The sequence below is a fragment of the Oryzias latipes genome, chromosome 9 (assembly GCF_053564925.1).
Source record: "Oryzias latipes strain Hd-rR chromosome 9, Olatipes_Hd-rR_3.1".
NCBI classification, from domain to species: domain Eukaryota; kingdom Metazoa; phylum Chordata; class Actinopteri; order Beloniformes; family Adrianichthyidae; genus Oryzias; species Oryzias latipes.
The window spans coordinates 20,735,348-20,759,265 of NC_136245.1; the positions used below are offsets into that span (position 1 = coordinate 20,735,348).

The following is a 23,918-nucleotide window of genomic DNA, read 5'->3' on the forward strand; positions in this document are numbered from 1 at the left end:
AGAAAAACAGTGGATTGCCCTTATGAGCTGATGTAACATGATCAAATATGGCTGCAACAGTTAATGAAACCAGAACTCTTGTCTCCTCTGCTGCTCCTTATCTAACTGTCAGTCAACATAATTCTAGTGATATATAGCAGACATGCTGAGTCTCCAGTTTAATTGTCAGCACTCACTCAACCCTAGTGAAGTCAATGGAAGAGGAACTGAGTGCAGCTATATATATTTTAGAATTCCAGCCAATACTCCATCAATACATACACTTAGTTAGCTCAGGACAATGACTGCCATTTTTGTACTATCAAACCACTTATTTTATTTGGGGAATTTTGGTCAAATAAGTAACTAACTCTATTTTATTAGAATTCTTTTTTTATTTCAATGGTGAAACACAATATGTAACTCCTCAATTCAAGTTGACAAGGTATCTATCTATCTATCTATCTATCTATCTATCTATCTATCTATCTATCTATCTATCTGTCTGTCTGTCTGTCTGTCTGTCTGTCTGTCTGTCTGTCTGTCTGTCTGTCTGTCTGTCTGTCTGTCTGTCTGTCTGTCTGTCTGTCTGTCTGTCTGTCTGTCTGTCTGTCTGTCTGTCTGTCTGTCTGTCTGTCTGTCTGTCTGTCTGTCTGTCTGTCTGTCTATCTTTCTTTCTTTTCTCCCTGGTATGACCAATTGCATTCATACTCTAGTTATCTGTTTCCTGTTCTCCTCTTTACCAGCCTTTCATTCTCCAGGGGTAAAAAAAAAGCTTGTCACCAGGGGAGCAGTTGTCATGGTGATCGACCCAGAAGGGATAATCCCAAAACTAAAAGTTCTGCTCGTCTGAATCAGAACCTTACCCGCTACCACCGGGGAAAAGTGAGGGTTCATTTTGCATGTGCAAAAGGAGGCAGGGGGGGGGAGATGGAGAGCATGAGAGATGCCTCAGTCAAGAGATAAGACAGTTGGGGAGAGAAAGGAAGAAAAACAGGAGGGAATGAGGCAGCACACATCCATTCCAACTGGGTCACATCACAGGAGCATTGCGTAAGCATAAACACTGCTGCCCCTGTGCTATGCCCTCAGTGCACACATGCATGCACATGCATAGACACAAAAATAGTACCCACCACAGTTCATTGAGCCCCTCGTGTGCCTTTCCTCTCAGTGGATTCCTGATGTTAATGTTGTGACAGTGCTCTCTTCAGCTAGCTGCCAAGATGGACAGCAACATGACATAGCACTCCCCCCCCCCCCCCCCCCCCATTTAGAGATTTCCAAAGCGATGTATGCATTCACCACAGAGCCTGAGTTTATCCCATGGATTTTCCTGAGATTTCTTCCATGCTGCATTAATCATATGTCCCTGGATTACCTCATGTCCTTCTAGGAGCAGCACAGCAGTGCTTCAAAGGTTAACTGTGGCCACATCCTTTCACCCTCACCCTGTCTGTGCATGCTGGGTGTGTTGTTTACAGGCCTTTTAGCAATCCTTGCATCTTCCACACATGCACACCCCCCCCCCCCCCCCCCGTGTTTTGATGTCTCCGCACCTAAGTAAATAAGCACAAGTCAAAGAGAATTTGCGTGGCTCATGTCTCATATGTCCTAAAACAGCTGTTTAAAAAGAAATCAAGTTAAAGTCCCACTCTATTTATCTTTTGATTTATTGTAAAAGTGTTCCCAGTTCTTTTAGTTATGATTATGCTGTTTTTTGCCAAAATTTAAAAAAAAGAGCCTGTGTTGTTTCCAGGACACAATTTCTGTAGAACGACAGGAGTTAATTGGCCTCTGAGTTGAGGGCAGGACTTTTGATTACGTAGTAAGTCTGTCCTCACTTCCCATCATCCCTTTGTTTACACATTCTCCTGCCAGTTTACAGCACAGCACACATTATTGATGCAACAAAAATGGCGATTCCCAATTCTTTGCCATTTTTATGCTTAACTTTCTTTATATATGTCCTCATCATCCTTAGAAAATGCTACAGAACACCAAAAACAGGATTTCCGATGTTATTAAAATCCCTACATTGCCCTCATGGAGGTTGAAAAAAATACACACTGTACTGGGTTTGTGTGTGCGTGCGCGTGCGTTTGTGTGCGTGTGTATGCATTTGTGCATAAGTCAGGAAATCTTTCCGATCCAGATAGTCAAGCTGACAGATAGACGCCACATTAACAAACAGACGTCATATGGGCAGGAGCGGAAAGCAGGAGGAGAGAGGGAAGAAAGTGCGGAGTTACCCCCCTGGATGGGGCGTGGCTTCGCCACTGTCACTCACTGGCGGTTGCCGTGGTAAGCGGGCGGTTTCGAACAGCGGGGTATCCAATGGAATACGACGCTGCTTGTGTCACCATGGTGACGGGGCTGTGCCCAGGGAGGTTGTGATGGGTTGACAGGTGCGTGACAGTCGGAGTTGTCTGCAAGCATGTACGCCAAAGGCAAGAGTAGCAACGTGCCATCCGACAGTCAAGCCAGAGAAAAGTAAGTTTTATTTTTCTGGGGGAGGAAGCTGTGGTTTCACTGGAAGTTAGTGAGCGGACAGGAGGAAGGGGGGCGGAATAAAACACACACACACAGAGCTGCGGCACCAGAGGACACTCAGCAGTGCACTCGGAAGCTTTCTGCACAGCTTTCCTCAACATTTTAAAAAGTGCACCGCTTCTTTTATTTAAAGAAAATATAAGCAGCGCTCCTTATTTGCTGGCTTCAGATGCTAACGTTTAGGAAAAGGCGATCTTAGTTAGCTTAAACAGTTAAAATTAGCTTATTTGAACAACAGTTGATTTTCTTCGGATTGTCAGCTTTTTTGCTTTAAGTATTCGCGGTTGTTTCACACTGGTTGACGCGTGCGCAGCGTTCAGGTTTCGTTTTGGTAACAAACAAAAACACGCAGAACGAGTGTGCCGTGGCGTTTGCCATCCTCATCACCGATGAGTCCACGCGCGCTGGTCTTCTCACGCACGAGGCTGCTTCACTCGCCAAATCCTCTGCGGGTCTGATCACCGCCACGGAACACGAGAAATGTGTCAGCAGCCCGTCATCCTGGCTCCATTTACGGAGATGTGTTTTCTGTGCAATCTATGAAGGATGCTGGTTTTCACTATTTTAAGTGAATTAATCTATTTTTCATCCTTCATTACTCACTCTATAGTTTTATATAAAATTAGATCCATTGCAATGTATATTTCTAATTCCTCAAGTTATACTAAATAGCCTTTATGGGGACTTATTTTCCTTTAGTGGTACGCTTTCTGTTTTTGTTTTGATCATCTAATCATGATGAAGAAAATAGTCAAAGTTTAAATTATGCAAATTTTGAGTATTTGAAGCTTTTAACATGTATACTTAAAATAACTTGAAAGTCAAATTACAGTGTACAGTTTCAATGTGGGACAGGAGTCTTTTACTGCTCATTCTCACACATGTTTTGTCTATATTTTTTGTGGGGGCTACTCCCTGAATAACAACATTACAGAAGATGTTCCGTTTCAGACTGAAACGTTTCCAATGCTAAAAAAAAAGTTTTTTATCAAATATTTAGGCAATTGTGTGGCTAGAATCTGTAGATTTATATATTTGTATTTTTTCCTTGTAAAACAGTTTCCTCGTAATTTTTTTTTTTTTTTTTGTATTGTTTTGCATTTTGGGCCCATCAAGCTTACATATCCTGAATTTGTGTTCTTTAAAAATCAAAGGTCTGATAGCTTATTTTAAAGGGAAATCGGCAGACTTTTTTACAGGGCCACTAAGTCAGAGTCTACCTAACTGTGTGCACATTTGCTGACTGTCAGCATGCTGGCGAGCTTATTTCTGAGGGTAAATATGCAGCCTGTGTACATCTGGTGATGGAGAAAGCTGCGTTTTAGAAAAGATGTTGACTTTTGAGAAAGTACCATTGTGAAGGGTGACAACATTAAAGTGCTTTTCGTAAAAATCTCTACATGCTAAATCCTTTCTCCTGCTTTGAACTCTACACCAAATGCTGCAACAGATTATTCTACTTACACCATGAACCTTATTGATTTCCTTTTGATATGAAGTCCAATTGTGTTTTAATCCCAGTAATGTTATCAGCAAACTTTACCAAAAGTGTGTTCTTTGGGATTCGGTCAGTTTTTTACTTTGTGTTTTATTCTGGAGACATTTAGCAGAAGACTTTGGTTCTGAAACCCATGGAGGTCAGGTCAATCCTCAGTTAAATTCTTCTTTCCCTATTCAGCCAGGAAAACTGGATATGAGTTTGACCTAAAAGTCACACATTTCAAACATGTGATTTACCTGTAATGTATTGTTTCTAAATAGGAGAGATATCCATGAAAGACTAGATTCATCTCCTCGTCTCAGCCTAGACATTCACTTATGTCTTTTAGAAGTTGTTTCTCTGTTTGTTAACAAGCAGCGCTTTATCTTTGTCCCATTAATTCAAGGCCATCTGAAAGGAGCCTAGCAGAGGAGTTCTGCTATTTGCTGCCTTAATGCATAGATAGAAAAAGGGATAGAAAGCTGGCGGCAGGCCAGGGTGCAGAGCCTCGGAGGGACTCCAGTACCACCTTTACGGGCAGAAGTGGACATGATTATTTAGATCTTAGATGATTTAACCCTTAGGAATGGTGGTTCTTTAGGAAATGATCACCTAACATTTGTTTACAAAGAAAGAGACAGTTTTTCTGCAGCTTCAAAATCAAACTGTATTGATGAAGTGATGACATTACATGTTAGGTTTAAACCTTTCAGCCCCCACAATAGTTAATTGTTGCAAATGAGCTGTTTGTCTTTTTATTATTTATGGTCATTTTTTGGGACATGTTTACCGATGTCTTTTCTCGTTTTTCATACTGTGTCTCTGAACGTGAGAGGAGATGAAATGTTTCCCACTAACTGGACATACTTTTTTTTTTTTTACAGTTGCTTGATTTAAACCATGTTGTTTCAGATCTTCTTATTATCTGTGTTTACATTTCACCACAAGGAAAACGATTTATTGGGTTTCTTGCGACTAAAGCTGCGACTGAAGAAAGGAAGAAAAGAAAAAACAAGTCTACATAAAGAGAAAAGAAAAAAAAAAGCAAGCAGGCCAAAGTTTTGTTGTCTTTTAACAAGCGGTGTTGTTTATCAGTATCAGAGCAGCAGAGGAGGCCCAGCGCTGCTGAGCCTTCAGTTGCTTCTCATTTCTGTGGCGTAGCAGGGGATCACAGAGCGGGAGAGATGGAGGGCAACAACAGATTGAAGAAAAAGGAGGAGGGGAGAAAACAGGACTGAAGGGAATTTGCTGGATCATTAGTTTACACTGTTGCAGTATTGACTTCTGAACAGACCCCTGTAGACACGAGGCTTTGGCATCTCGCCTATGTAGGTGCAGATGAGCTTTAAAAGCAACCGGCCTCTAAGGGTCTCTGCTCAGTGGTTCTTTTGGCGTTTGTTTGTGGTACATGGTAGAACAAATGTCCTGACTTCATTTTTAAAAATTTTATTTACTTTCATTCAACTGTTTTAGGCACTAATGGGAAAATGTTCTTGCAACAATATGTGGTTCAGCTTGTTTTTTTTTTGTTCAAAAATTTTTGAATATTCAATTACAACAAGTTCAGCCTCTATTCAATGCTCACAAAATCTGGAAAAGATGTTTTCCTAAAAATAGAGTATTAGTATCTAATAAGTCTTTTATCTGAACTCTCTTCCTTTTGTAAAAATACATCTGTTTACAGTGATTACAGTGATCACAGAAATATGTTTGCCATAATTCTGAAAAATAACTGCAACATGGGAGACTTGAGCAGATATAGCTAATGCCGATGCTTTAGACGTAGTATAGACGTATACTATGTCTTGAAAGCAAAGATCTGAAAAATTGTCTGTTGTCGCACAACAGACAATGAGGCATACAAGACCACTTAAAAATGATGTTTACCATAGGTACACTTTTTTATTTTAAACACAAAATGAAAATAAACACAAGAATTAAAAAATAGACAAATAAACCTTAGCAATGTCCTTGAAAATGAGTGGGTGGAACAAAAAAATTTTGTATCTTCCCAACCCCTTTTACAACACCTTATATCGTGTATTTACTTATTTACAGTTTTTCTTCCTAATAAATTCAATTTACCATCTGTATAACAACTATGCAAAAGAGACATTTGCTCATTTCAACTGTAAGAGATGGAATTAAAAAGAAAACCCAGGAAATCACATCGTGTTATGTTTAAATAATTTATTTGTTTAATTTAGTAGAAAATAAGTATTGAGTCAATAACAAAAGTTCACGTCAATACTTTGTAATGCATCCCTGGATGCCAATGATAGAGGTCAAATGTCTTCTCCAGGTTTGCACTGTAGCTATTTTGGTCCATTCTTCCATGCAGATCTTCTCAAGAGCTGTGATGTTTTGGGGCTTTTTCTGTGAAACAGAGACTTTCAACTCTCTCCAAAGATTCTCTGTTAGACTGAGGTCCAGAGACTGCCTACAACACTCAGAACCTCGAAGTTCATTTAACGTAGATACTCCTTCATTGCCTAAAGGGTTTTGTTTTGGTCTCATCTGACCACAGGATGTTGTCCCAATCCTCCTCTGGTTTATCCAAACGGTCTCTGGAAAACTTCAGACGGGCTTGCTTTATTGTAGACTTGCTCATCCCAGTCTTGTTCAGGTGAAAAATCTTGTCCCTGGTGTTCTCAGATAGCTCTTTGGTCAGCTTGTAGTCTGACTGCTTAAGGATGTGAATAGGTGTCTTTTATCCAGTAGAAACAGGTGACTGTCCAGCTGCAGCTGCTGCTCTAGTTGGAGAACTGCATTGCCATTTGGCTGCGGTGAGGCTGGTCCCCGTCTGTGATGCGGAAGTTCCAATTATTAGCGTTTCCAATAACAAACCTTTAGTTTTCGTGCTCAGCCTATTTCCCATTGTCTAGCCCATTCAGTTAGGGGGTGGGGGGGGGGGGGTATGTAGGTCTGTGGAGGAGGCTCTATTTTAACTTTCGTGCTTGATTTTATATTTTTTATTTTGTTTTGTTTTAATGTAAAGCACTTTGTGTTATGTTTTTATAGAAAAATTGCTAAATAAAGTTTGATTTGATTAATACAGGTCAATAAATGTATAATAAAGGGTATACAACAGCATTAAGGGAGGTTCTTGTTGCAGTTTTCTCTTGGAAAACTCAAAGAAATGACTTGGTTGCAAAACCATAGTTAGTTAAATAACAGCAAACATAGTAAAAGGGCAAAACTAAACTGTGACAAATGGGTTGAAATCTACTGGTTTATGATGTTCTTTAACTTTTCAGAAGCTTTTAATTATCATTACAGTTCTAACTTTGTTCTTTACTAAAAACTAACCCGCTCTGGACTGTAAAATACCAACAAATCAAATGAAGTCAAGGATGCATCATTTCTATTTGTATAACAACAAACATGAAACTTTGTACATGAAACTCATTACGCATTAATGCACTCTTGCATTCTTTTATTAAAGAGAAGTTATATTGAAAACAGATGAAAAAAATCAATAAGTGTTCTGCTTGAATGATACTTGACTTTTACCTCCTGTACACATTACAGCCTTTTAATAATTCAGCACGTGAATTGGAGTAGTTTATCCCAAAACATGTTGATTTGGAAAGAGGCAGTCCCTGTCATCATCATTACAGGAGCATGTTTTGATGCAATTCAATATCTTTGCCACATTTTCACATATTTCTCTATTTGATATTTTTTTTCAAACAATAATGTCGACCAATGCTATATTCTATGTTCCAGTACTAGAGAGGAACGGAAAACAATAACATACCATTACTTTACAGTTATTTATTCTTTTCTGTAGAATCCCAGCTCAGGTCTCGTTTCTCTCCTCTCTTGCTTTGGTTTGATTTAGATTAGGACTGACAGGAAAGGAGCACTGACTGTGTACTGCAGTTGTTCAATGAGTGTGGGTTTCAGTCAGTGCAGTCAGAGGACACATTTCACAGAGCTCTGGGATTCTGGCCCCCATTGAGGAACATTGGATCCACTTCTCACTCATTCTCGTCACCTCTTTTGTCTCATGAATCATGAAACAAACTTTGCAGAAGATGTATTTTTATTACACCACAAGTGTGGAAATAAACTGTATTTTTCTTGTGTTATTTGACAGTATTAATAACCCTGTTAGAAAATGTGGCCACTGTCCATCAGCAGGAGTCCTTTTCTTCAGATTGTTTTTCGTCTGCCAATCATCAATCATGCAGTCTGAAGCTTTTTTGATCTTGTGAGCATGATCATTCCACACCCAAGCTTGTACAGGTTCATACACACACACACACACACCCCCCCCCCCCCCACACACACACACACCCACACACACACACACACACACACCCACACACACACACACACACACACACACACACACACACACACACACACACACCCACACACAGTTAATTCCAAGCTGAATCGCTTCAGAATCCTACCAGAGGACTGCCAATGCAGCATTGCACAGACTGAGGCAAAGCAGTGCATGCTGGGAGTGTTTACCCAAACAGAAGCAATTCAGGCAGCCAGTCTGAGTCTGACAGAGTTGCATTACAGCAGGAACCTCAATAAAAATCGAGAACTATCTCCGGCACAACGACACACACCTTGCACAATGCACCGCATCAGCTGTGCAGGTAATGTGTTTTTTTTCCATCGCTGTTCTCACCTGATGCATCTAATAGACCTGCTTCTTTTTCTTTCTCTTTTTTTTAAAGCCATTTAGTAATCAGAATAAACAGAGGACTAGTTTGTTCTGATCGGATTAAATCGGATTAAACAAGAATCCACATTGTCTGTTGAGGCAAGTTTCACTTTAAAATCTGCATTTCAATGGTCTCTTAGATGAATTCAAATCAGACGTGGCTGCGCTGATTTAATCCAAATACCTTAAAGCTGCTTCCCGTCAGCATGGAAATATGGCATTTTGTGACTGCGTATCTGTATTCACTCTGTTGTGCTTTGGGTAAATATAAAGCCCGTCTGTAATCCCATTGAGTTTTTTTCCATATATTTAATCTCTCAAAATCAACCTCCGTCAGTCTGCCTGTACGAATGCAAACAACATCCAGAGATCATTACACAGCTAATAGCCTTTCCAGCTCTCAGGGGATGCTTGTGAACAACAGTGAGAGTACAGAGAACTGTCACCAGACTCTGTTGTTGACTCTCTAATACAGAGGGTCAGGGAGTGATGTGAAGTTGAATCTGCAGCCTGTCTGTGTAATCCTACATCAGATTAGCATTAATCTGTGATTAGAAGAAAACCAGAAAAGAAAAAGCTCTTTTTTTTTTTGGCTTTCTTGTTTTACAGAGTTGCTTTGTAACAAAAGCGAAGATGACAGTCTGACAAGGCTCTGAAAGAAAACACTTTTTTAACCTGCAGAAGGCATGGAAGCTGTTTAAAGCCCTCTTTTATCTGCTGCCATTCCTCCTCGTCTCTCTCTTATCCCCAGATGTAACATGTCACAGAACTGCTATCAAAGCACAGGTCTCCCTCTGAGCTGGATGAGTTGATGGGAGACGGCTTCTGATCGACGTGTGTGGAGAAGTGGGGTGTCAGTCAGTGAATAGGATGCCGTTTAAAGATCCCCTCGCAGGACGCCCGGGCCCTTAAGAAGAATTGACGAGAAAAAAGGCGCCTGTCGGCATCAGATAACATGTGGGGGCACAGCTTCCTCAAAGTGTTTTATCACTTCCCTGAAAAGTGGAGGGTATGGATGAATGAGTTTATCACACGGGGCTGGTCCCCAAGGACCCCCACAGGTTTCCCTGAATGCTTCAATTTTAATTAGAAGCTCACCGTCAAATCTTTGTTCTCTCTTTATCGTCCCATTTGTTCTTTTCTTTATTATTCTTAAACAATTTTTTTCAGCATTACTGTTAGCGAATCAAGCTTTGTCATTAAAATACTAAGAACAGTGTGGAAAAAGGCAGATGACATTTCTTCTTTTTTTTTTTTGCTTTGCTCACCATGACAGAAAAGTACTATCTGTGCTGTTGGGCTTTGTTCACGTTCCTTGCAGCAGCTCTTGTGGTTTTATCAGGAAGTTTTCCTTTTGTTGCCCCTGGTGACAGCAAACATGCTTAGCTTTGCTTTCTACCGCAGCAGAGGATGGGATGCTCTCCCTCAAAGGGCTTCCTGTAACCTGAGAACTCCTGCAATAAGTGAGTCCTGCTGGGGAACATGCAGACTCAGTCAAAGCGTCTCATCTGAAGCTGCACATTTAAGGTTAATTAGCACTTTTGGCTAATAGTGATTTTTGTCGCATGTCTGCCATACCAGTTCAGTTTAAACTTCTTTCTGCTCAATGTTTCTCTTACAAACGCCTCAATTTGACTGCACCTCTTGCGGTCGCCAAGCTTCTGCGCACAATGAGTATGTTGGAGGTTGATTAGAGACCTCTCTGCTGATATTCCTCCATCATTGATATGCAAGCAGCATCTCACAGACGCTAGCGCAAGGTTAAGCATGCGTGACGACCAGGCTTATACCAACTGCTTCAGACTCTCCTTTTCTCTGTTTGCTTCCTTTCATTTCTAACTCCAGACAAAAAAAAAGACTGTATTTTACTTTTTCTTCTTTGCTCTGTTCATGAAGTTAAAGTTGCTCACTTGAATTCTCTGTACGCCGCCCTCAAACAAAAGGTCATCTTCACACCAATTCCTCTTTAATCGACAGTCCCACTCTTTCAACAGTGGATCCAAGGGCGTATTTCCCCATACTGAGGACGTCTCAATTCCTTTGTGTCTTTAATGCCGTTTTTTGATGGCTGTTGAAATAAAGGGATGCAAATTGTTGGACAAAGCAACCGCTATTTTTTAAAGTTTTCTTTGAGTTTACAGTTGGATTCAGTAAATCTTAGACAGACTGAACTTGAAATAGGTCACACAAAATATTGTAAAGAATATCTGAAGATTTTTATAACGGGACACAAAAAGTCTGCGGCCGAATCCGAATTGCTTCCCCTACGACTTTTCCCTACCATTACATTTAGCCGTCCAAGTAGTGTCTTCAAATTCTTACATTACTACTGCTTGAAGACGTCAATAATAGTTGCCTGTCATCTACGTTAGCGCGTAGCTACATAACAATATCTTTAAAAAAAGACATGCAATTCATGCTTTTTAAAGTCATACTAAAACCAGGAGTGTAAAATACTACAAGATATTTGTTGTTATATGTTGTTATTTTAGTAAAATTTTTGGATTTGTTTTATCTTAGAGTATTTTCTGTACTAAAGAGTGCACCAGATTATAAGGCGCACTGTCAATGACTGATCTATTTTTGAACTTTTGGCATATATAAGATGTACTGAACTACAAGGTGCATTAAGCGAGACAAAGTAGTCAGAGATAAGCCCGTCAGTTGGACTTTATTGACTGCAATCGCATCAACCCTAACACGTTTGCACACGTTCGAAGCGTTAGCTCCTTTAGTGTATTCATAATACCTGTAACTCCCAACGTTGCTTGTAACACGTAAAAAAAAAAAAAAAGACTGACATAGCTAAAACAAATGTTACTGTGACTACGTTAACTCCTAACCTTGTTAGTAAGACGTAAAAAATAAACAGTTCGAGAGAACAAAACGTTAGTGTATTCACAATAACCCCCAACCTTGTTTGGAGCAGAATTTATCCATATGACGCTCTGAGTTATGTGGTGCACTGTTGTTTTTTGAAAAAAAAATGAGGCTTTCAAGTGTGCCTTATAGAGTGGGAGAATATGGTAAATGTCAAACTGGTGCAAACTGAAGGGATCCCTCTGAACATCTCCTCTGACTCCTGCTTATCGTGTGCTAACTCACAAAGTTTTAGATATTTATGTGACACCTGTGACCAGCTCAATGTTTTCAAACAACCAAAATGTAATAGTAATTATGAAAGAACGCAGTTATTAACCTTTACTGGCTGCTACTCTAAGTGTTACCATCTTGAGTTTCCTTTGCAAACAGATGTTTAATATTCCTGGCTTTATGGCTGTAGTGCATGCAGAATTTACTGTAATTGCTTGTAGTGAAAGTTGAACAATGAAAACATTCCTGAAAATCATTGCTGCTCTCTCAGCTGTGAAATTAAACATAGTCCCTACAAATGGTGACTCAATCTAAGCAAATCAAAGCCAATGAAATGCAACTCGAATTAAGAAAGTTTGTAGATTTGCTTGTTTTGATGGCTGAAAAGAAATGCTATCTTCAAATCCTCTCAGCTAAAGCTTAGTTTTAAATTAAATTTTGTATTACGTCTTCTGTTTTTTTTCTTCTCATTTTTGGAGACAGTTTACAGCCAAAATCTGTGTTTAGTCCAGACTGTTGTAAAACAGTGAGCTGACCCATCGCACCCTCTCATCATCTCCCTCTGTTTCTGGGATAAGCTGGCATTTCCTGTTATCTTGGCTCTGGGCATTGTTGTCTGCTCCTGAGTCCCTGACCACCGCTGACAGAAGGAGAGCCGTTTCACTTTGTCTGATTGAGTCTGTCTGAGGTCAGCGTGGCAATTTCTTTTTAAGGTATTGTCTGCTCAAGCCATAATTGCAGCCGCTCCAGTTAGTTTTTTTCTCCCTGTGAAAGCATTCTGTGCATACGGTTTCCTCTGATACACAGAGCTATGGATTTCATTTGTGTGTAAAGCTGACTGTAGAACCCTACATGTAAATACAACAACACATTTTCTTCATGGAAACCTTTTACCAAAACCTGAGTGAATTTTTTTGTTGATTAACGTTAAAATAGACATTTCTTTCTGTTTAAACCATTTAACAGCTCACAACCTACTAGGCAATTTAGCTAATCTTAAGAAAATTGGCTAATATTGATCAACAAAAAAACAAAATTGTAATTCAAAACACAACTTAATTTAATATTTGGTCCAATTTAAAGTGCCAGTTTGCTTTTAGGCTGTTAATGCATTTAAGCTTACTGACAAGCAGATAAGCTGCTACCCAATAATCATTTGTTAATATTAGAAGTTTGTACACCTAAAATGTTATTTTGTAAATCTAAGCAAGTTAAAGAAATGCGTGATACTGCAGTTTGAAAGTGACAGCAGTTCATGTCATGTGACCCATTGATTGTATATGAAAACTGGACTGTGTGACCCCTCCCCCCTCACGTTCCTAATAGGAAGTACCGGCCGGTTCCAAGAAACCAAAATCTCAGACTTCTATTGAGACATAAACTCTGTTATTGTATTTGACAGAATAACAATTCTTACTCTGCTACTTTTTTACCATTTTCTTACTAATCCCTTCTTTTATATTTTTTCTTTATTGCAAGTTTTTCAAGTTATAAACTGATCAGTCAAATGCCTCAATGAAAGTATGTGGTCTTGCAACGAACGTTCAATATATTTGATTGACAGTTCTCCTGTGCTTGCGTTCAAGTGGTAGGGGTGTGAAGTTCCAACAAGCTCACTTCTGATTGGCGAGAGTGGTCACCATAGAAATGTTTATTAGGACCAATCAGTACTGACTGACACTGTCTGGTTCCAACATGACGACCATATCACGAAAAGATGGTAAATGCTGTAAATTAGTACAGCATTTTACTTCCTTCTTAGAAGGCCTTTACACTCACAGTCCCATTCACCCACACTCACACATTCACATATTGATGGTGGCTTTGCTGCCAACCTATAACCACCAGCAGCAATGTGGGATTCAGTGTCTTGTCAAAGGACTCTTTGACATATGGGTGCGCAGGGCGGGAACCAAACTTGGGATCTTCAGATTAGAGGTCAACGATGTGACCTTATGGAGATTTGGGTTAAAGGTTTGTTGAGGTAAAAAATTTCACGTTAATTGTCCAGCCATTCATTCATCTTCAAAACCCATTAAATCCCTTTTGAGGTCATGGAGTTGCTGGAGTCAACCCAGCAACTGTTGGGTTAAGGCGGAGTCACCCTCAACAAGTTGCCAGTCTGTTGCAGAGCCACACACTCACATGCACACTTAGGGACAACTGAATGGTACCAATTGACCTAAGAAGCATGTGTTTTGGACTGTGGGAGGAAGCCTGAGAAAAGATCTCCCAGGGAATTGAACCAGGACCTTTTCTGTGCAGCCCTGATCTAAATTTCAGTATGTGTGGTCTTAAATGAGACTTGGTAAAGTTGTGTAACAAAACTCTTGTTTGTCAAAACATAATAGTCCTTAAAATTATGTTGCATGACACTGACTACTTAATGTCTGTTTAACTTATGTTGAGTTATCTTTGAGGCTTGGGTGTAACCTTACTGCTTATTAGGGGCCAGAATGATGGTCTTCATTTACAGTTGGACTTGTGGTTTGAGTCCTGATAAGTCGCCTGCTATCAGTTTGGACAGTAGCTGAACATCAACGCTGTCATGCTCCTTTCCATACTGATAATCCACTTTGCTGCTTTGCTCTGCAACCGATCAGAGTTCACTGACAGAAGGGTAAATTTGCTGGAAGCTGTCTTGATTGACATGCGCTTCTTTTCAAATTTGTTCTGAATAAGATTCCCCCTTAAGTACCTGGGACGTTTCAGTTTGAAGTGGTCGTTTTACTGCATTTATTTACACTTTGTATTAGACAGCCCTGAGGGCTAGAGGAGGACATGACTCTGGGATCTCCACTTAATGAAAGGTAAACACTGTTTCTGCATGGAGGTGATCCTAAGAATGCTCTTCTCCGTCCATCAGGATATGAGTTTCATTCTTTTTGACTTGTACTTTGAAAAATGACATTTCACCCTCAGCAAATTCTTCTGATATTTTAGCTAAGAATCACCTCATGTTCCATGCATCTATATGTGTCAACTAAAAAAAAACTTTTGTCATTATTAAGATTTTTTATTGTTGGCAGTCAAGCATGAAGGCTTCATTTGAGGATGTGAGCTATTTTTCTTTGTTGAGCATTGAGGTCACTCTTCTAAACCTCTTCTTAGGGCTTTATTGTGATATGTAAAAGGTGGTTAAAAAGTAAGATAAACAGGAAAGAAGCACGAGAGATCATTTCTGCTGAGGTAGCGCATGGTTGGAAGCACATAAATTAATCCAGGTGTCTATTTATTTTCTCTATTCTTTGTATTTCTTCAAAGCTGCAATGAACTTGTCTTGTATCGCTTAGTAAACAGCGTGCAAGTAACTGAAGTCAGAGAGCTGCCAGCATTAGACATTTGCTCTGTATGAATATGTCTCATTCAAGAGTTCTGCCTATAGACAAAGCCATTAGTGGGATCCCGGGAGATTCCATGGAAAAGTAATGGAGGATATAGAAGTTGTGACCATCAGCAAAAATGTCAATTAGAGATACATCAGAGAGTTTAGGCCGAGACAAAGCTCCAGCACACTGCCAGTTAGTGTTTTTCACCCTTTTCTTTGGACAATATGCAAATAATACACAGATTTTCACTTTAGATACTGTTAAGCTCATACAGTCTTGTTGATTTATGACATGATCACTTGAAAGTAAAGTGAATAAATAGCTTAAGGTAGGAGAAACTGCAATCTTAAATAAAGTGAAGGTGCCTGATAGCAAGGCGCTTTATCCATTTCAGTTTGCTCAAAAGCTGCAGCATCCTTTCGGTCCCACTTCGTTCTGACCTCTGTATACTGATTCTTTCATTAATCATTTACTCTGCACATCCCTCCTTCCTTTTCCTCCTCTATGTTTGCGGTCTTCCCTCCTTTTTGCCTCCCTTAAACAAACCTATCAGATTTACATGTCGAACAAAAAATGACTCTAGATTTTGACCATTGTAACTTGACTTCATACGAAGTAACGTTGCTATCTTCCAGACAGGCCTGTGTGCAGACATGACTTTGTTTTGAAAGAAGCACTTCAGGCTTCATAATAATCCCCATGGCTGTTCGAGCTCTTTCGTCTGTTGTTTTCCTGAAGCTCTGCGTATGGAATGAATTATTCAGCATCATAATGGGTCTATATTTGTCGTTGTTTATCTTGCTTCGGTGCCCCCACCCCACCCCAAAAAACCCATCTTCCTTGCTGCTGCCCGATCACAACGTCTTGTCCAACATTTGCTCGTTTGTCTGTTTGGCTAGCTGTACGCGCAGAGGATGCTCCACTTTAATGAATGAAGTGAAGTCATTTACCAGGGCTCCTAATGGCGCATAAAGCCGCGCAGTGAGGCTTGATTAATCAGGGAAAGTGTTTGGCTGTCACTGACAGGGCTGACCTATCTGTTCTTTGGGACTTTCACTAAGCTGGAAGTGATGACAAAATCTACAGTTAAAACAAAAAAAAGTTTCCCCTTCAGAAATTTCAGCGCTGAGGTCAAACTTAACAGGACCACTTTAACAGACGTGTGTTTTGTGAAGAAATCTTGTGATCTTTCTGTGATCACTTGGAATATCAAGGTTGATCCCTTAAATTTTCATTTATACAGCAAAGTTTCAGTTTTCTTGCACCCTTTTTCTGTGTTCCAAATATTTTCCTTTAGAAAATGGTCGAGATGGTTTGTGGAATGTTCTGGATGTTTTTTTTTTGTTCCAGACTTTTGTGTTAATATACAAGAAGGGGGTCACAGCAGGGGGCAGGGGTGCTGGGCGAACGGAGATGCTGCTCACTGAGAATCCCCAACATTTGAATATGAAAGTTAGCAGATCTCCCGAGGATTCGTCTTGGGGCCCGTGCGCTATCACCCATCACCTCCTTTGGATCTGTTTCTCCATTTCTCTAATCCCCGTTCCCCTCTTTCAGAGCCTTTCATCTTACTGCTGTTGTGCTCCTACCACAGAATCGCCCTCCTGCTCTCAAATTTTCCTCTATAATTTTTATGACAAGAGAAGTCAGCTTCAGTCAGGCTGCTTTTGTTCAGCCTTATTTTCCTCTGTTCATTCATCTATAAAGATACAAATTAAAATGTTCTTGTTAAGTATTATTAGATTTGACAACTGCTGTACTCGTGCTCTTAAAGTGCTTTGATCCTAAACCTCTATAAGACCTGTATAGAGTCTTTAGATATATATAGATGAAGTCTCAGGTTAGTTCCTGGCTACATACAGTTAGTATGTTACAGATGGGTGTGTTTTAAATCAAATCAAATCAAACTTTATTTATAAAATAGCGCTTATCATGCATTTCGTGCAGCTCGAAGCGCTTAAACATTAAAAAACAAAAAAAAACACACAACATTACAGTAAAAACCCAACCCACCCTACACCCTTCCCACTCCTCTCCATTAAAGCACATGACCCACGACAATGAATGTTGACTACCAATACAAGTTAAAATAAATAAATAAATAAATAAATAAATGAATAAATAAATAAAAAAGCAAGCAAACAAACAAACAAACAAACAAGGCTTGGCTCTGCTGTGAGGAAACGGCATTTGGGAATCTCTTCATACCAGGAGCCAGCCCGCCCACGGGAGCATGGCCACAGCGCCAACCCAGACCGGGACAACACCAGGGTCCACTTCACAGCCGTGAGGCTGCAAAATTAAACCCCAGCCGCCCCAGCAAGGGCAAGAACTGCAACAACAGCCACCGGGCAAGCCGGCAACCCTGGCAGAAAAGACTCCCACAAGAAACACTGGGGCTAAAATCACAATAAGATACTAAAATTATAAGATTTATTAAAAAAATAAATAAATAAATAAATAAAATAAAATAAAAAACTGAGAATAAGATGCATAAAATGAAATGAAGTATAGTATAGAATATAGCCTATATTAAAACTAATAGAATAATTTAGCAGTTAAAATCAACTGAAAGCTAAATTATAAAGGTGGGTCTTGAGCCTCTTCTTAAAAACCTCTACAGTCTCTGCGGCCCTGAGGCCCTCTGGCAGGCCGTTCCACAGGCGAGGACCGTAATGGCAGAACGAAGCCTCACCATAAGTTTTGGTCCTCACCTTGGGAACAACTAAGAGGCCAGCACCGGAGGACCTCAGGGTCCGCGAGGGCTCATATTTTAAAAGAATATCATTCAAATAAGAAGGCCCAAGACCATAAAAACACTTATAAACCATTAAAAGAATTTTAAAATCAATCCTAAAACGCACAGGGAGCCAATGCAGCGATTTTAAAATCGGTGTAATGTGTTCCCGCCCTCTGGTTCTCGTCAGAACTCGTGCTGCTGAGTTCTGCAATAGCTGTAGATTTGAAATAGACTTTTTGGGTAAACCAGAGAGCAGGGCATTACAGTAATCTAAACGACTGAAAATAAAAGCATGCATTAGCACTTCTGTGCTGGCAAGAGAGAGGAACGGGCGGACTCTGGCAATGTTTTTAAGATGATAAAATCCTGTCTTAACGACATTTTTAATGTGTGGGATAAAATCTAGCTCAGAGTCAAAAAGTACGCCCAGGTTTCTCACACATTGAGAAGGTTTAAAATTATGAAGATGTGGTAAAATCATCTCTCTCTTGTCTTCAGGACCGATGATTAATACTTCAGTTTTGTCCTGGTTGAGCTGTAAAAAGTTTTCTGCCATCCACAGCTTTATATCTAAAATGCAGTTTAAAAGAGTGTTGACAGGTTCAAGGTCATCAGGAGACACGGCGATGTAAAGCTGTGTATCATCAGCATAGCTGTGAAAGTCAACGCCGTGTCTCCTGATGACATCCCCAAGAGGCAACATATATAAATTAAAAAGTATTGGCCCTAAAATCGACCCCTGGGGAACCCCACAACTTATTTCGTGGATTCTTGAAGAGCACGTATCCATACTTACATAAAAGTGTCGATCTGTAAGGTAAGAGTAAAACCACTTAAGAACATTTCCAGAGAGGCCCACTAGACTACTAAGTCTTTAGTTTACATTTATTTCAATTAACATTTTTATGTAAAAGAACAACATTAAGAGAAAAATGGAAGGGAAAGATGAAAATACCCAGTAATTTATGAAAAGTTTTTTGATCAAGTTCATTTGGTCTTGTCCATACTTATAATCCAACATAGTGTGCCATAATGGATGTGGTGAGGTTGGCAATAAGTTCAAATTAAAAAGACTGTTCAATGGTCGGAGTCAACTATATAATTACTGGTACAGTGCTGTGTAAATTGTGTGTTTGTGAAGCAGAGGTCAGATTTCTCTCTGCCTGAAAGATGGTGTTAGAGAAAGAAAATGGATGATATGAAATGGAAAAATTGAAAAAAATGGTTATATTTCTTGATTTAATAAAAAAAGGTTGTTTTTTACTTGGTAAATAAGAAGATTATACTTTTAGGACTATCTTCAATTTTGTAATTGTGATTCCAATTTTCAACTTTATGTTTTTTTTTCTGAGGTGTCTCTTTTGAATTGATTTAATTTAACCATTTAATCAGTAATCATCAACTAAAACTTTAAACAGTTGCTTAGATATAAACAAAATATTATGCAAATGAACTGACATACTTCTGGATCATTTATTCCAAATATGCTTAATATACAAGGGTTTGAGTAAATGTGGTCAAATGAAGTGATTACTTATTTCTGGTCTTTTTATTGTTTTAATTTAAACCCTTTTTAAGACCCCAAATCTTTGGTCAATTACTGCAGTGTCTGTTCATATTTAATAAAGGGTTTTGTTAAAACCAGAGATCTTTTATGTTTAATCAAAGATGAGAGCTTCGGAAGTGTCAAACCCTTTGGAATTTGCTCGTTGCATAGATAATCTCGAAGTAAACTCCAAATTTAGTTTAAATGCTCTAATTATTTATTTATTTTTTACTTTGGTAAGAATTGAGTCTTTGGTGTTAAAGCACATTTTCATAGAATTTTGTTTACCTGTATAAACAGACTCATCCTTGCTACTCTCTTTCATAATAATGTATTTTAATGTGACTTGAATATTGTTAGAAACAAATACAAGCTTTATATTTAAATGTTCTATGTCTATTTTTTGTTCTAATGCAGCTCTGGGAAATGTTTTTAGTCTCCTGGTGTCTCATCACTTTTCTGGAAGATGATTGGCTCCTTTTTAGATCAGACTATTTCATGTGCTTTCAGTTTGTAGCAAGTGTTTTTTATCAGTCCAAAAAAAGAAAAGAAAATTCCAATAATGTAGTGCTGGGAATACCGACTGCTGAAAAGGTAATTTTGTACCGCACTAATGGAGATGGCATGTTTACTGGCAAGAATTTAATCACGACTTGATTGCTTCTATTTTCACTTATGTAACATTTAATTGGATTTTTCTGGTCAAACCTGTTATTAGGCTTTGTCAGCATAGTGGCACATTCTGTAAATATGTCACTTAATATGTCGATTCAGATCATTGCCTTTCCATTTCATCTCTAACAAGGGTGAAATAATCTGGAGCTAATCTATAAAAAGAGAATCCAATCACCAAAGCAAATGCCTGTTGTGATTTGAAACGCTGCCAGACTTTGATTGCTTCTGCAGTAAATTGATTAGCAGTGATCTACTCGGTCTCTGGGAATGCTGATCCTGGTAAAAGAGGTTCATATCTTTATGCCTTTAGCTGAAGTTGTGGTTGAGCTTCATATTACCTCTGTTCTCCCTGATCCTTTCTTCACACAACAGCTTAGTAACAGAAAAAAAAAAGCTGCAATGTGACCTCAGGACGCTTTTCCAGGAATAAGGTTGCTGTGGATGTAAAACAGGACATTTTGTTATTATTTCAGTATATTTACATTCGAATGCGAAAAACATATGTGCAAATACGTGTCTTACATCAATCCATTTTTTCTGGTTGGAAAAAAGCGCTTTTGATAGAAAGCCATCTAACATCTCTCTTAAAACAGCACAGAAGCTGGTGAACATTGATTTCTTCTACCTAACATTAAGCCTGTGGTTGAACACAACTGCTGTGGCTGACTCCGTTCAAAACAGGAATTTCCATGACTCAGAAACAAAACCTGCAGAATTTAAGGGGATAAGTGAATTCGATGTGAATCTTAAAGTGAAGCTGTCTGTATACAGACAGACTGTATGCACGAAGCACTCCACTGTTTTACTGCCTTTCTGTCTGCCAGAAAATTAAGAGTTCTGGGTTGAAGGTCGATGCAGTCTTCAAACTATAAAGTGTTGGTAAATAGTCCTTATTCAGTTTATACCTGTTGTTGGTGAACGTTTTGTTTTTGATCACAAATAAGAAAGAATTTAAAGTCTTCCTTTGTTTTTAATCAAACTTTCAAGCTTCTCTTCTCTGCTTCCCACATTTACTGTATTGTGCCGATTGACCTAATAGCTTAGCTGCTTTAGCGTACCTGAACCGTGTGTTCTTTGAGCCAAAGGTCACACGTTGGAGTCAGTTGGAGGTCAAACCTTTCAATGCGATTCGTCTTGTTAATGGGCGGTAGTAAAGCTGACTGCACACAGACAAACGTGTCCTGTGGATAAGCTTTGTTTTATCTCCGGCGACACAATGCGTTTATTCACGCAACCCCGTCCGGCACCCCGTCATTAACCGCAGACGCATGAAGTCTTTCGGTGTTAATAAGTCGTTGTATGCTGATGCAATCTGAGCCGGTGATGGGGATTTTGAGGGAGAAAGACAGAGATTTTGGCAGGTTGACAGGAAAACGATGCAGGACAGAACATTAGAGCACCGCTGTTCCTAAAAGTGTTCAGAGTTATGCCGTGCTTTTATTTTTTTAATGTTCAGTTGTTGAGGTGTCAAGAGTTTTGTCAAGCCTCCCATTGTTCTGTTAACCTTGTCTCAGAGAAACGTCCTGTTGCTATCTCTTCAGCTAAACATTTGCTATGAAGACGCCAGGGAGGGAAAACAGAAAGCCATTTCATTATTTAAAGAACACTGCTATATGAAGACAATGCGGGATAGATAGAAACAGGGGCTGGATCAAGCTGCTGGTGTGTTTCATGGAGGGGGGGGTTCAAGGACAGATGCTGTCTCTGTGACCGTTTCTCATGACTCTGTACAGCTGCATGCAGACGCATCAAGGTTTCCCTGCTGGATCACAACTTCTCAAACATAAGCATTTTCATCATATCACCTATTTTGTGTGGTTTACTAAATTCTAGAAGTACTTATCTATTTTTTTCCTCATCAAATTAAAGATTAAGTACATAAAGTATATTAGCCTTACAAATACTTCACAATACACTTACTACACGCACGACTATGGTACGTTCCATTTGATGATGTCCCTTAAGGTGTCCCTTAAGACTCAAAGGAACTGCAAGACACACCTGTGCTCCTCTACCATACGGGTCAACCACTGTATCACATGGGTGCATGTAAATAAGACATGACTCTTAATCTGAAGAGTCACTATGCTGATACTAATGCTGATATCCTGCCTAAATCTCTAAATCGACAGGAGTACGACCTGTTGTTGATCTTTAGCAGATCAATTTTTATCTTGTATTTATAGACCACTGTATCATCCCATCTTCTTTTTTTTTACTAGTACCAACAAAGACCCACTGGGAGGAGCATTGATTAACAAATCAAGCCTGTAATTAATTCTAACTATGATCAAAGCTGTGGGGAGAAGTTCATGGAGAGCCCTGGGCATGGAACTGGGGTGGTTCACAGTGTGGTCTCAGCCAGCACAGTCCTATCAACGTGTCCTGTTTGTATTATGCAAATGGATTTTAGATTTGTGGGTATGTGTTTGAAATAACAGTTGATTCGTGGAATAGGTAATTGTTGCACTTAAAACAGAAAAACACAGACCTGCTCCATTTTCTGAAATATCTGTTTTTGTTTGACTCTGCCCTGATTTCTGATGTTTGTGTTTATTCCTGCAGATTGGCTCTTTACGTGTATGAGTACCTGCTGCATGTAGGGGCACAGAAATCCGCACAGACCTTCCTGTCAGAGGTAAGCCACAAAAAGTGCCTCCTGTGTGTGTCACGTTTCATGTGTCCATCCCCGAAAGGTCCTTCGATACAATATGTCCACAAAGTGTTTAATCTAATTGAATTATCCTCCTGTGCTGGTGCTGAGCCAACGGGTTAATGCTGCAGTGGGGCATTTTGTCATTAGTGAAGGAGTTATTGGGACTAAAACAAGGAGCAAATGACAAGTCACGATAATTACCTGATGTCGTGGATAAAGCCTAGAATCCATGATCGTTTCCCTCAAGTTTGTCTCATGCCCTGCTCGCTTCTTCGTTTTTATTTTTATATTTTTTTATTTCAAACACAAAATGAAGATACATTTTCTCGCAAAAATCTTCCAAAGGTAAAAAGGGCGAAGGCTAAAAATGATGCCAGCCTATTATTATTGGGCTTGACTGTAAATGATGGCAAATTACAGTGCAGGAGATAGCAGCTAGAGGCTTGTTGTACATCAGCCAGAAGAGTAAAAAGAGAACAAAGAGGGAGGGGGATGGAAAAGGTTACCTCATCAGCTGGTGCTTATTTTCATCACCTTAAAGTCCCCCATGACATTTTTTTATACAATCGTTCCCAGTGTTGTTTTAATTATTCTTGTGAAGTTTTTAAATCAAAATCCCACAACCTAAATTTCTTAAAAAGCAACGTTTCATGTTTTTCTCAAGCTTCTGTTACCAAAATCTCCTCTATTTGGGTGTAGCAACTGGTGCTGACCTGAGTAGCCCCGCCCTTGATCCCTCCTCCCTCCTGATGATGATATCACAAGAGGAGTGGGGGCACGAAAAACACAGACTGACACTCTCTATTCTCAAAAGTTTATCTTTAGCATAAATATCTGTGAAAAGTGACAAATTTTTGGTTCCAAATCAGGACTTTTTGAACAATGTGTGAAATGACAAAATGAATGTGTGTACCAGACCCTGCTGTTTAATAAAATTACACATCAAAAAGAACTTTGATAAGTCCATGAAAAATGCTTTGAATGACATAATTTAGGCTCCATTGGAGCAGAAAGCAGCACTGGCTGAGCTCAGAACTGATTTGATGCTAGCACATGCAGACTGATGGATGAACTTGGGACAGCAAATAAAATAAAATGCCATAAAGAAAGTGAATATTCCCACCTTATTTTCCAAATACGTGCAACCAGCGCTGAACCTTTCTCTTGCCCGCACAGACCC

At 39.4% G+C, this 23,918-nt stretch overlaps 1 protein-coding gene across 3 annotated transcripts in view; it reads left to right on the forward strand.

The window, feature by feature from the left end:
- The first annotated feature begins 2,170 nt into the window (after window positions 1-2,170).
- The window catches only part of LOC101158283 (single-stranded DNA-binding protein 2), a 50,283-nt gene continuing 28,535 nt past the window's right edge, over window positions 2,171-23,918 (forward strand). For 2 of the 3 annotated variants that reach the window (XM_004072436.5, XM_078952265.1), the window contains exons 1-2: window positions 2,171-2,472; window positions 22,648-22,720. In XM_004072436.5, the coding sequence (XP_004072484.1) occupies window positions 2,417-2,472; window positions 22,648-22,720 (129 nt within the window). In that variant the 5' untranslated portion in view covers window positions 2,171-2,416. Of the gene's footprint in view, window positions 2,473-14,462; window positions 14,603-22,647; window positions 22,721-23,918 lie in introns of those variants that run through there. The other variant, XM_011479253.4, reaches the window with a different exon arrangement.